The sequence below is a fragment of the Pseudopodoces humilis genome, chromosome 5 (assembly GCF_049639895.1).
Source record: "Pseudopodoces humilis isolate 2021_Gansu_Grassland_sample_001 chromosome 5, ASM4963989v1, whole genome shotgun sequence".
Taxonomy (NCBI): domain Eukaryota; kingdom Metazoa; phylum Chordata; class Aves; order Passeriformes; family Paridae; genus Pseudopodoces; species Pseudopodoces humilis.
The window spans coordinates 52,942,413-52,956,725 of NC_142204.1; the positions used below are offsets into that span (position 1 = coordinate 52,942,413).

Below are 14,313 nucleotides of genomic sequence, written 5' to 3' on the forward strand. Positions count from 1 at the left end.
TGTTTCTTGATACCACTGGCAAAACTCTCACTCACTTGATTTTGGCTTTAACAGAACCTTTCAGAAGTAGAGCACTAAACAAATTAACTAGAACTTGGAAAAAATTGAGAATGTTGGGGAGGGGAGGGGAAGAAGGAAATGTTTGCAAAACAGCTAAATTTAAGAGTGGAAGTAGCAAACACCAATAACCAAAATGATATCATCTGTGTCAGTGAGGGAGAGGAGGGAAACATAGAGATAAGTTGAGAATTTTAAGTCCTAAGTCACACAGAAAAGGACTAGGAATTTGGTTATAAGACACTAAAGATATAAGATATTGGGATATAGGAGGAAAAGCAGCACTGGGTGCAGTGACTGCTGTATCTTGGACAATCAAGTAAGCAAGCAGGGAATCAAGAGAGGATTTAAACAGCAAAATATTGAAGGTTGAAAAGTTGGTGGTGGTTGGAAACAAAGAACTTACAAGCCTCATTGACAAAGCAAATAGTTTGGAGAAATAACAGAGAAATTTCCAACTTGGAATCTGGAAGCCTTGATGGAGGTATGTGATCTTTATAGATCAATAAAATTTTATGCAGTGTGATGGCTCAAAAGGATAGGAGGTGATGTGTTCTGGAGGAAGCTGTTTCAGTTTGTACAATAATCTAAAGCACCCTTTCAGTAGATAAGTTCTTAAGGAAAACATATGCTGCAAACAATTCCCTTACAGAGACTGTAAAGCAGTTTTGGGCTTTGGGACCAATTTCAGCATCATGCCACATTGGTTTGTCTGTGTGTTTTTGATGACTAGATTTAGAGATAGATGCTTTGCCTGCTGTGAGCTCTTCTGCTATACCTCATTCAGTTATGACTTCTTTCCAGAAAAGACATTTGCAAAATGTAGTGTATGCCTCAGCATCAGAGCTAAAAATCTTTTCCTTTATTTTCCATTGAACACTGTCTTGTAAGTAGTTCCCCTCTTCTCATCTAATCTCCTTCTGACTTTGTTTTGTAATTGGGAAGTGTTTTGCTGTACCTGAATGAATGGCATTCACAATACCTGTGAATACCTGCTCTTAATCTATTCCATCTGAGTTCAGTGGAGTTAGAAAATCAAGTACTTTGCCTTCAAAAGTACTTCATTGTTCAGTTATTCTTACTGTACAATTGTAGAAAAAAGGGATGCTTTCTGTAGAAAATGGATTTACTCAGATTCTGTGTCATCAGTTCTATCAATGAGCCTGATAACAGTACTTCAATCACGTCCATATGCTTCACAATATCAAATGAACATGACCTGGAAAATCACCATGAAAACAATCATTTGACCATTCTATTAGGGTTATGTTTCTGGTAAATTGACTGATTATGAAGTCACTCGCAAGTCTGGAAAGCACTGTTTTAGGAAAAGAAAAATTCAAAATCTATGTACACACCAAAAGTGAATGTCTAAACTTAAGATATTTCATAATTAATCTATTTTTACCTGGATTACTAAAAAAAATACCATGTTCTGATATGGTTAAATTTTCACTCTTGGATGAGCTTACATGGATCTCTCTATTGTCATTTCATTCCCTGTTGGGAAAATTCACCATAAACTGAAAGATAAACTTTAAAAAAAAGTTTATATGACCAATTTAAGACTTTTTTTTTTTAAATAGAAAATTCTTATATATGTATTAAAATTGTTGTTTTTGCTGGGATTTCTATACTAAATATTCTCATTTCATGCAAGAAACAGCTTATATAACATAACTATGTGAAACCTGTACACACACAGCCACATGCATATTCAGTATCAACAATCTAATGAAATAGTTATCCCATAATAGATTTTGTTTTGTGTTCTAAGAGTAAGGCATAAAGCTCACTAGTCATGGTGAAATCAGGCTTCCATCAGTTCCATCAGTGTATTTCTATCTATATGAGACATTAATTAAAAATTCACTGTTCCTTACATGAAATTTTAGAATTTTATTAAATTTATCAATTCTATTATGAATTTTACTGTGCTTATATCTCATTAGTTTTTTTTGTCTGGATCTTGTATTTTGATAGGATGTCAAATTTACTGTCATCTTCCCAGCTGTACAAATTATCACAATTCTTTACCAGAATGGTCACAAGGGCCTGAAGCATACATCAACCTACTGTGCTTAGAAAAGACTTCAGTTGAGTCACCATAATTGTGCTTAAAAATTTTATTTGTCTAAAGGAAATACAAGGTAATATGGCTTTCATTAGGTGCTGATCACCTAAGGGGGATCAAGTTTACCAGTGTGGTGGGGAACTGGTGTCAAGTTCAAGATGTGTTATGTGCTGAGCTTGTATGAGCATTGCTATTTAGGCTAAGCCTATCCATGACAACTTACCAGTCCACAGCATTTTATCCTGTCTGTAAGATCAAAATATTGATACTGGCATGAATCCTATGCAAAACTGGAATTATTTTAGGAGGAGGTAAGAAAGACAACAAGTTGAATATCTACAAAGAGCCAAGCTAAAAGTTGTCTTTGCTTCTTCTGTCTTTCAGACATGTGTTTACTTGCTTTCAGTAAGGTAAAAGCCTTGTCAAAGCTGCAACAAAGGCTATTGATGTACTGCTTCCAACCTGGCAAGAGATAGCAAGAACATGAAGTTTCCCAAGAGCATCCCAGAAATAGTACCAACACAATTTTTAGACAGTGTTCTATTTAAAGATTTTCTATTTGTCTTATAAGAGTAGAAGTGTTAAAGATATTTCCAATTAACTTTCTCTCACCCATAGCTTTTTTCCCCAGGATGTGGGTTTATCAAACCATTCTTAGCTGAAAAAAAATCCCTCTTCCTGTCTACTTACAAACATTTTTCGGTAAGTAATAAATTTGCTTAAAGATGTTTTCCATATGGTTTGTGTTATCACTGGTTTTACTTTACGCAAATTAAACCAGCCCTTACAGTGCCCAAAAAACCTAAGATTTTTTAAATGCTGGAAGGATTTATCTTAAACTGCACTTGTTGAAGACAAACAGATTTTTGGCACTGAAAAAATCAGAGCCAAAAAATCAATACTTTTGTGAGGTGAATCTGATTCCTAAAAATACTGTAGCTAAGTTATAATTTTTTCAATATTATCTTTATGAAACATTTCTGGTCTGTCACCAACTGCTTTTTGTGATTATTGATCATTTTTATACAAAAAAAAGATGATGAGTTATTTAGCTATCTGTGCTTCACAAAATTGTTTCTGCTTCTCAGTTAGGATTAATTACTTATCACAGAAGCCAGCAAGTAGCCAGAAAGATCTATTTAAAGTACTATTTAAAGCATGCAATTCCATCTTCATCTACATGTTAGCAACTCTCTGACATTCCCCAGGATGGGGTAGGAAGATGATCACAGACAAATTTAATTTTTCTGGCAGCTCATTCCTGACTTTGGGAGAAAAACCATCATTCATGATGGGGCCAGAAGCAAACATGTCAGACAAGTAAAATGCCAGTGTTTTCCATTATGTGGCAGGTGCACATCTTTTCGATGTATGCAACTAGGTATGCCACCTCAATGCTCATGCTGGAACAGACACGCAGATATGTAGAACTGAAAAGGGTTTTCAACCCACAGGTGCACACATGAGCACCTCACTGGGCTAAAAATACAAAAGATATATTTTACTAAATACTCCACTTCTTTCTTGGAGGAGCTGGTGTTGTCTCTCTCTGTGATATGTCCTAGAAAACTTATCATAGGTTGGACTAGGTGATCTTAAAGGTCCCTTCCAACCTAGATTATTCTGTGATTCTGTAATCAAAATCAGTACTCAGCATACATACTCTAAATCCTTGTAGCTTCATTAATATAAAAGTAAACAGGGAAATCAAATCTTGCTCTAAAGGCAATAGGCATATCTTAAGACAATAAAGTCTAGTCTTTAAAATTACATGTGCATTAACTTTGCACAGTCAGTCATTCAGCAAGTACACTTGCTGAAACTCAAGTACATGCTGTGCTGAATAACAAAAGGCAATAAGTTTCTGCATTCATAACGTGATTTCTAGTAATAAGGAGGGATATTTCTATCAGATAACCTGGTGAATTTAAACTAATTTTCTGTTCCAAGACAAAGAATAATAGAGTCATTTAGGTTGGAAAAGACCTCTAACATCAGCAAATCAAATTGTTGACTTAACACTGTCAAGTCCACCACTAAACTATGTCCCTAAGTGCCGCATCTATGTCTTTTAAAAACACCTCCAGGGACAGTGACTCCACCACTTCCCTGTTCAATGCTTGATCACCCTTTCAGAGAAGAAATTTTTCCTAGCATCCAATCTAAACCTGCCCAGCCACAACATGAGGCAGTTTTCCCTTGTCCTATCACTTGCTACCTGGGAATAAAAAAAAACCACCCTCCTTGCTACAGAAAGTTGTAGAAACAAGCTAAACAAGTTTGGTTTTCTGAGCTGCTCCTTATGAATCTTGTACTTTAGACATGCAAAAATTCAAATACTGATAGTTTTTTTAATAATCTTGCAAGCACTCCCATAGTCTAAAGATTCTGAATAAAACACCATTAGGAGCACAGAAATGGAGTTTTGAACAATGACAAACTGCTGAATGTGGAATATATTACTTCAGCAGTCTCCTAACTCCTGCTCCTGTAATAAGGAAAATGACGAACTGTTTCAAATATCCCTCAGATTAATTCTCATGCTATGCACAGTGTTGGCAGCAGAGATTCTAGTTTAATCAAGCCAAACATTATTCATAAGATGAAAGAAATGCTAAATTTATAAGTTGTCTTTCTGGACTTTTTCCTATGATGTGTACTGCATGGGCTACCTGCAGAGCTAGATCTCCAAGTATGATCAGGATTAGAAGAGAATGCTTTGAGGTGAAGAACGAACTCCGTGCTGTGCCCTTCATTAACACAGTCTAAGGAATTGTTAAGATGATGTTTTCTTGCAGTCACAGGAATACATTTAGTCAAGAATTCATAATGTAAACACACATACAAAAGATGATTTGTATAATTTTGTTTTAGAAATATGGGAGAAGTAAGAAGTCTATACTTGAACTATCATTAGTAGTTGTTTTCTTTAAGCTAATGAACATGTATTACTATTCTGATGGAACTACCTCTTCCTCCCACTGAGAATTTAATTTCTTTATCTTGACAATTACAGCAGTAATTTACAAGTCAAATTAATAATGTAATACTTTTAGTATTGTTTCTTATTTCTTTTAGTGTTACTAAAAAACAGATGGATAAAAGCATAAGATCCACTAAACAATAAATCCAGCATGAAAATAGCTGGGATAGTAAGATCATAAGGATAATAATTTATTGGAAAATTTCTATTATAAAGTTGGAATTTATCTATACTGCAGTTATGAAAAGAGAGGTCAGACTCTTCAGAATAATTGGAAATACATTAAAATTTATCTGCCTTGTTAAATTACACCTTGTAATTGCTTCCATTTGGAGGAGAGGAGAGAAATTATTTATTGTTTTTTTATGGTCTTTCCTTAGCCATAAAGTGAAACACCTCTTCTTTCACAGTATGGGAAACAAATATTCATCTTCTCTTTCAAGCAAAGTATTTCCAGATTAATATAATAAATTATGTCTGATAATAATGATATGTGATAATAATCTGTGAATAAACATGATTTATCCACCTGTCAAAAACGCTAAAAGGAAGGGAATTTACAAAGTTATGTTTATTAAATAGGGTTGTACTTCAGATAGCCATCTATCCTCAGAAGGTTTTAGTGCAGTCTGCCATTTTAACTTCATTTTACACAGGAATTCAAACACCTGTTGTAATCCCTCAGCTATTCAATATATTTTTTGGTGGCATTCTGGTCATTCTGACATTTCAGACGTCTTTATCCTAGATGATTCCAGTTCTTACAGTGTTGTTCCATATACATGTGCATGACCTACAGGAAAGCTATATTCACAGAATGCTTTCTCACAGGATTTCTCTCCTTTGTCTCTAAAGCACCTTACTGACATTAATGTGTCAGAAAATTACTGGTTTATCTCTTAGGGGGACATTTTTCATTCAGTTTCATGACACCCTGGAATAATTTAAATTTTTGTAGTAGGTTCCTTTCATAAAGAAGGGTCTGTCAAAACAGGCATGAACATGAATGGCCAAAATCATGGACTAGACAAAAAAATAAAAAGTCACACAAGACCTGAAGTCAAGGTTCATATTTTCTCTGCAGGACCTCTGTAAGAATTACAATCTCAAAATAGCGTAGTTAATACCATAGGGCATTTATATTCTGCTGCTTGAAAATAAGGACAAATTAAAAAACATGGAGATCAATGCCAGGCTATTTTGGATTAGTACTTTAATATGTTTTAAATTATCCATATATATATATATATATTTGATTTCTTCAATAATATACAGTAGTTTTCTCAATTTTACACTAGTTTCAAACTTACATGTAAACTGAGACAATACAAATTAAAAGTAACAGCATTTGTCATAAAGGAAAATGTTAAAAATGTTACAAATGTCAAGACTATAAATCAACATATTCCCATTCCATCTTGTCAAGTTACCTTAACTTTTACCATGTTTTTTCTTACAGATATGTCACTGCATGCAAATTCAGGCATTTAACGCAGCTGCATTCAGCAGCTAGAGACCCAAGATTTTTCATAAGCACAGAAGAAGGAGAGCAGTTTCTCATTCTGTGCTTCAAAGCAAGAACGTATCATCAAGATTCCTAGTCTGTCTGCAGATAAGTACTTATGCTTATTTAAATTACCTTCATCATGCATATTTGAAATTTGATTGATGCCAACACTCAGTTTATGGACTTGTGCTGACTCTAAAGGTTTACACTCTTCTAGACTTTATACAGAATCTCTTAGGACACTTATACTTTTGGGAGCTGATCCCCAAGGCCACTAAATGCAAGGCTAACTTTTCTAGGGTGAGCTTTGAGTTTTGGATCTAGATATCTGTTTTCAGCATTGATGGTACTTTTTTTTGTTCATCAGTGGTATTGACAGTGAAATAAAAGCTGCTAAGTAGGTTTGTTATTTAATTAGTGTTAGCTGAATGCTTAACTACAACCTCATTTTCAAGAAATGCTTGGTAACTTCTGCTATTATTGTAAGCACTGCTAAAGTCCAGGAAAACTGAAATTCCTCAAAACATTTTGGAAAAGTTTTAACTACTCGCTTTTCAAACAGAAGTGTATCTAAAGTTAGAAACTAGAAGTACCCCTGGCAAGCAATGAATGTCATGATAAATTATTGCTTTCAACATTTCATAAAGGAAACATTGCTTTAAAATAGCACTTTAAAATCCCCAGCTCTTATTGCTCTGTTCTCTTTGAGTAAGATCAAGCCATTAAAAAAAAAAAAAAAAAAATTTCAGGACTCTAAAACAACTGGAATGAGAGTAAGCACCAAAAAAAGTCCGTGTAAGTTTTTCATTTGTTTCATCCTCCACAAAAGATAATATCAAATTTCCAATAAAAATATTCTGGAATACATAAGCTTCTTTTTAAAATGCTTCTTATGGTGTTATGCATTAAGTGAGAAACTATAAGTTTATTCAGACCGTGCACATGTGTGCAGTAAGATACTGAATTTTTATCCCATTCAGAGAAGTATTTTAATTGTATGGAATATATAAACTGATGTAGAAGACATCTGTAAGACTGTGTGGAAGCATGTTTTTATTTGCAGAAAAAAGAAGAAGTACTTTGAAAATAATTATTTGAATTACAGAGCTACAGTATTAGCATTTTTCCCTCCATAAAGAAGAGGGAAGAAAAACAAGTCATTTAGAAATAAAAAATTGCAATTAACAAGTGAAATTTAGTGTTAGAAGCTGTGTGATTTAGCATCACTTGTGTGTTCAATCTTGGGTTTCAAAAAAGAAATGCAAAAGAGCTGTTCATTAATCTTGTCTTTTAAGGTTGAAACCAAATCATCCTTACTACAAGCCAAGGTGAACCAATGGTGTAAATCGAAGTCACTGCATGGTTGCCAGCAGAGAAATATTTCCTATTTCAAGACTCAATTCTTTTGCTTCAAGTATTTGCCATAAACCTGATCAGACCAAGCTGTTAAAAGTACCACACAGCAACACAGCATTTTTGTGACTTAAGCCTACCAATACAAAAAAAGTCAGAATTTAAGTACAATTTACCTAAACATGTGTTTCCTATGTCAAATGGGATTTTTTTAACTTTGTCTGTGCTAAGCCATTACCTTCGTACTCACTTCCTTGACTTAATCCAAAAAGCCATGAAAATAAGCCTGATCCAATTCAGTAAGCCTGCTTCAATTTTTAGTGAGGAAAATGTTTTTTCTGCCACACTCTCCGTCCCATACATATCTTCTACTTGAATTAGAAAGTGTTTCATCTAAGTGTACAGAACTGTTCTTTAATTCCACAGATGAGGCTGCCCTCTGAACTAGAGACATGTCAAACTTTTGCACAATTATAAGTGAACATGCTGAGTTTTCCAATTAAATTAAAATGAATAATTGAAAACATTATACAAAACACCTGCTAAAAAGAAAGTCAAGAATTTATGTGAAAGGCTGTTGACCTTAATTTCTTATTTTTAAGATTTTCCATATATCAAATATTTGCAGTTTTGAAGATTGATGCTAGTATCATTGCTTTTCCCTGCCTAACTTGTCATTTTCACCACTGTCACTTGAATAAATACTCGCACAGTCAACATTTACCTCTGCCTTCCATTAAAACTGAGAGGAGATTTACATGTTTTGCATCCAAGTATGAATCATTTAATTTCTTATTAAATTATCAGGAAAGTGTTTTCCTTTTGAATTGATATAATAATTAGTGAATTGTGCCTTATATTAATTTACACACACTTCATTCACCATTAATTTCTTCCTATTCTACTTTTGGTTCTTCTAAATTTTTTTAAAAGTTTTGTGTGTCAACCAGAGACAAAAGTAATTCTTTTCATTCTGCCCCAGCATTTTTCTTCATTATTTTTGACAAATGTAAGCTGATCTTCTTAGACTTGTGGAATGCAACCAGTTCTATCAGATCTGTGGATGATAACAAAGATTGATAGTGTTTCATGTAATAGGCCACAGCATCACTGAAGGGCAATAACAAACGTTAGAAGAAACAGTCATTTAAGGTTATATTGAGAAATTGTCAACATTTTTATGCCAGTCACACAACAGTCACAATCAGTTTCTTGTGTTAATGTATAGGAAACCTACCTTTCGACATATATACTTTATTGTCTGTGAATTCTGACCGTTTGTTCACCATTCAGAATTATTCATTTGTAAGAGTGAAAAATGTTTTAATGCTGTAATTATCAAGAGAGGAAAACAGAAAAAGAATAGTGTTTTATATGTAAAAACATCATCACTTACCTTCTCTGCTGATTGGGCCGTACCAAAAAAGATTGGAATAAAAGCTAACCAAATTATGCAGGTTGTGTACATAGTAAATCCAATGGGTTTTGCTTCATTGAAGGTCTCTGGAACTCCTCTTGTTTTAATAGCATAAACAGTGCATGTGACCATCAAGAGAATACTATATCCAAGGGAACAAATGAGAGAAAGATCTGAAATGTCACATTTGAGAACTCCTCTGGCATTTTCTGGTTCAAGTGTCCTCTGCTCTCCATAGTCTACAATGGTGTGTGGTGGATCGATAGCAAACCAGATGAAGACTCCAATAAGCTGCAAGGATATGAGGCTGAAAGTGATCACCAGCTGGGAAGCTGGGCTAATAAATTTGGGAGCTGTGACAGATTTTTTACCTTGTTCAAATATTCTGTGAATCCTGTTTGTTTTGGTAAGCAAGGCAGCATAGCTGAAACACATGCCAAGTCCTAAAAAGATCCTTCGAAATGAGCAGACCACCGTATCAGGAGCTGCAATCATTAAAAAAGTAATGGAGTAACAGAGAAAAATCCCAGTCAGGAGCACATAGCTGAGCTCCCGCCCAGAGGCCCTGACGATCGGTGTGTCATTGTACCGGACAAATGTCACAATCACAAAGGTGGTGGCAATTATACCGAGAATAGCTATGAAGACAGGCACGATGGCCCAAGGAGAATGCCACTCCAGTTTGATTATAGGGATAAGCTGGCAATCCGTACGGTTGGCATTTGGTCTTTTATTAATGGGACAGAGTTCACAGTTGAATTCATCCACCTGGTAATGGTACCCCTCACAGCGCTCACAGTGCCAGCAGCAGGGCACTCCCTTCACCGTTTTCTTTCTTTCCCCAGCTTTGCAGGGCAGGCTGCAGACAGATGCTGGATGAGTGTGCTCTCTGTTAGCCCACTGCATGTCTTCTACCTGTGGGTATAAAAAATTAATGAGACTTCTATTTTCCTTCATTTATAATATCCTAATCCTGGCCACAGGTTTGTCATAAATCACTGCATGCTGACAGCACAAATACAGTTTGCCATAATAAGAAACCTGTTTCTTTCCCTTGCACTGACTTTAAAAAAGTGTTAAACGATTGTGTCCAATAAATCATTCATGCCACAGGCTTGATGAGTGTCATTAGTTTCTATTTACCTCTTTACTGCTGACCAAATTGACATCTGTAAAGATATTTATTGACTCCAGGCTAGTTTAAAAGCAAAAAGTCCCATACTCAGTGATGTAAAAAGTTAATCACATGCAAATATAAATCAGTAGTTCTCAAACATTTAATTACAAAATGAGTCTATTTTCAGAGTGAGCTTCAGAGCAATTTCTGGTACAGTAAAGAAATAGATTAAAATCTCCATGCATCAGCCCTAGCAGAGCAAAGAGTGCCAGAAAAGAAAGATCTGTGATGCCACTCCTTCCACAAATGTGGATATTTTATACTTTTTCACCCTTAAAGCCTTGAAACGCTTATGTGTTGTGTTTACATTTCTAGAAGATTAAAATAAGTATATACTGCTTTCTGAATAATAATGGAAAAAGATGTCATGACTACTGCTTTAGTTCTTCTGATATAATAAGTCCAGAGATCCTTTTGTAGTGCAGAACAATGCAATCTTGTTTTAGAAATCCTAGCTTTCTCCACAGCAGCACATTAACAAAATATACTTTTTTTCATCCACTTATATATTCTTCCTGCATGCCCTGTAAATGAAATCTGAATAGGGAACTCTTGGATTTAAAGAATTTCCTACTTAAAATTATCACTCAGTTTTGTGGTAACTGTCCTTAGTTACTGAACTGTCCTTATTGAAGCCCTGTTCTGCAGAGATCACTGTGAGTGAACTGGGGCTGTGGGTAGAGCAGAGACCCTGGTGGGCACCAGAACCACTCCTTGTGTCTCCAGACCCCACCTTTCATTCCTTTGTGAGGCAGTGAGCACTCCAGGACAAAGCACTTTCCTTGTTCTTGCCTATTAAGTACTTAGCACTTTTGTTTCATTTGGAGGCTTTATTCATAAGCAGAACAGCAGTAACAAAACGTCAGGCGTCAGGAATGTTTTCAGTTCCTTCTGGAGGAGGACAGAATGAGGACAGCTTATAAAAAGAGGTAAATTTGGCCTTTAAAGTTTATTTTTTTCAGCAATTTTTCAACAGACTTGAGAGGAATTCACAATGTAGCATTGCTGCCCTTATTTGCCTTTCTCAGAGAGCCAGGGCACCAGTTACATCAGTGTGTAGGGTGAATAAAGTGGCAACAAGCAGCCAGACTCCTCCTCTCTTCTGTGCCCCTTCGGTGTAGGACTTTGATGTGGTTCTCCACTCCAAGGGACCACAGAATAACAAGGAGACAAGAATTCCTCATAAAACCAGCTCTGTGAACCCTCAGTCACCAGAGGATTTCAGTGGGAGAGGATCCTGGATCCCCAGAAGTCAGCCAGATTTTATATCAAGGATAGTGATGACTATGCAAAATACATCATCTGATGATTATGGAAAAACAAATAATTTAAACAATTAGCTCCTTAAAAAGCACAATAACCCAGTTTTGTATGAAACAGCTTTGATAGAGCTTCAGCAGAGCACTTGATTTACTGAGAAAAAATTCACCACTATTACAATCTCCTTGTTTTAATCACTAAAATCCTAAAAATTCACATAACCTCTTATTATTTCATCTACTAGAAAAGAGAAAAAACATACTATGATGAAGTCAGCATGATAGTAAAGACAATTTGCCTTCACGTTGTTGCTAGGAGAACAAATACAAGTTGTGATTTAGTCACAAACTACAACAATGAGGGCAAGAGTAGGCTGTGGTCATTAATCCAGATCTGTGGATAAATTTGGGACGACTGAGAAAACAACAGTATTACATATTGGCTAGATTATAGCACACAATACAGCATCACCAGGAGACAACACCATATCCAGCATAAACTAAGAATAGTATGGGCAGGCAATATCTCATCCAGCAGAAAGTCTGACAGGATAAACCTTAGGTGCCCAATTTTTAAACATATTTGAATTAGCAAGGTGATTTTATACCAGATCAGTATTTAGTACCATGAGGCTACAGTGATTCTTATCTGTCATTAAACATCCTAAGGTCACTTTTACTAGATTGTGAATCAATGACTTAGGTAAGTACAGGACTCTTTTGTCTTTTAGAGCTTCTACCTTACTAAAAAATAATTTAAAACTTAAAAAACCAAAACAAAACAAAAAAAAATACCCTTTAATTTTACAGCTTTTTATCATTTCACATACTCCTGCCTTGACAGTATTTTAATTGACTAAAAACACACTTAAAATCTCTTTGTGGTTTGCAAAACATTACAGTGGCTCAGGTTACCCTTCACATTGGCAACAACTAATAATAAGTTCCTACTTCTGAAGCTAACTGGTAAAGATTCATATACATTTTTCACTCTGATACATGTTACACAAACTAAAAAATATATAATTTCCAGCATATAAAGTTATATAAAATCATGAATGTTGAAAAACTCACTGGATAAAGATTTTTTTCCCTAATGAATTTATTATGAATATAAGCACTACTAACTGGTTAGCGATAGAAAAAGTCAAATACAAATAGAATCTTAAAACATAAAAAGTTCTAAATCAATGTAGAAAATAACCGGAATGAATGGCTGGGGCAGGTGGATTTTACAAGGTATAAATCCTATGTTTTAAAATCTGGATTGTCTGGATTAATTTTCTAGGCAGAAAAAACACATTTAGGGTGACCTAGATTTATCAAAAAGCTTTAAAGAAATGTTATGAGTTCTTGCTCATTAGTTTTTTATTTCATTTTTTATTTAAGAAGAAAAAGAAGATAAACTCCCAAGACACATTGGGCGGTGATTGAAATTGAAAATCCCTTCAAAATACTTGTATATCTGAGAAAATTCTGGCATTGTAGTATAACTCTGGAAGATTGTGGAAAGATGGGATTCTCCCATGAACACAACCATCTCTCAGTTTATAGCTACATTAACAAGCAATATGCAGCAGTAAGAACCAATCTGCAGAGCAAAGTTGTTCATTCTAAAGACTTGATGTTCACATTGGTCTGAACTTGAAATTAGAGTCTGCAGAAGGAGGTTTTATTGACCTAATTTTGACATAGTTCAATGGACTGAGCAGTGGTAATCATTAATGAAGATTAACTGTCATCTGGAAAGCATATTCTCTTTTCATTTCAGCCAAAAGCAACCCAGCCCAAGACCCACTCCACAATGAGCAAGTGTGCTAAGTGGGAATAATTAGTAGATTCATTTCACAAGCTGACTCTTGACTGAAACCAAAATGTTCATGTGTGTATATCCTCAGGCTGCTACTTAGACAATAGTGTAGTAGAGGCAGAGGATAGGGCAGGGGAAACTCCACCTCAGAGTGAGCATTGTGCTTTTATTACACTTGAACAGGTCTGTTAAAGGTTTCTGTATATGCAGACCTTAATAACTGAAAAGCCGTGCTAATTCTGGTCATCTGGTTCACTCCCAGTTGTCCACAACCTGCAGCAGTCTTTGCCTGTAATGTATTTTTGAGCTATTTCGCATAGTATAAAACTAATAAGCAAATGTAGTACAAAACATAAAGACAATAGTCTTAAATCTCTATCAGCTTTTTCACTGATTGTATGTATCAAAGTTTTCTAGTTTCTTGAACTTGTGCAGGAGATGTCATTACTTTTCTCTCTTTATGAGCTAGTACTGTTCATCCCACTTCTTCTCTGAGATTAGCCATATACAATTAATCAGAGCAGGAACTGTTAAGAACCTAGAAAACAAAGGAGGATCATTTGAGAACATAGGACAAGGGCCAATTATAATTTCCAAAACTACTGAAAACCTGCAATAGTCAAGCTTTAAAGGGAGTTGCTGGATGCTCATACTCTTCTGAAAATCGTAATTTTTT

General features: G+C 35.1%; 1 protein-coding gene across 5 annotated transcripts in view; it reads right to left on the bottom strand.

Moving 5' to 3' along the window:
• GRM8 (glutamate metabotropic receptor 8) overlaps positions 1 to 14,313 on the bottom strand; it is a 311,935-nt gene that overhangs the window by 31,305 nt on the left and 266,317 nt on the right. For all 5 annotated transcript variants that reach the window (XM_088054854.1, XM_088054856.1, XM_005519219.3 and 2 more), the window contains one exon: positions 9,371 to 10,306. In XM_088054854.1, the coding sequence (XP_087910980.1) occupies positions 9,371 to 10,306 (936 nt within the window). The remainder of the gene's footprint in view (positions 1 to 9,370; positions 10,307 to 14,313) is intronic.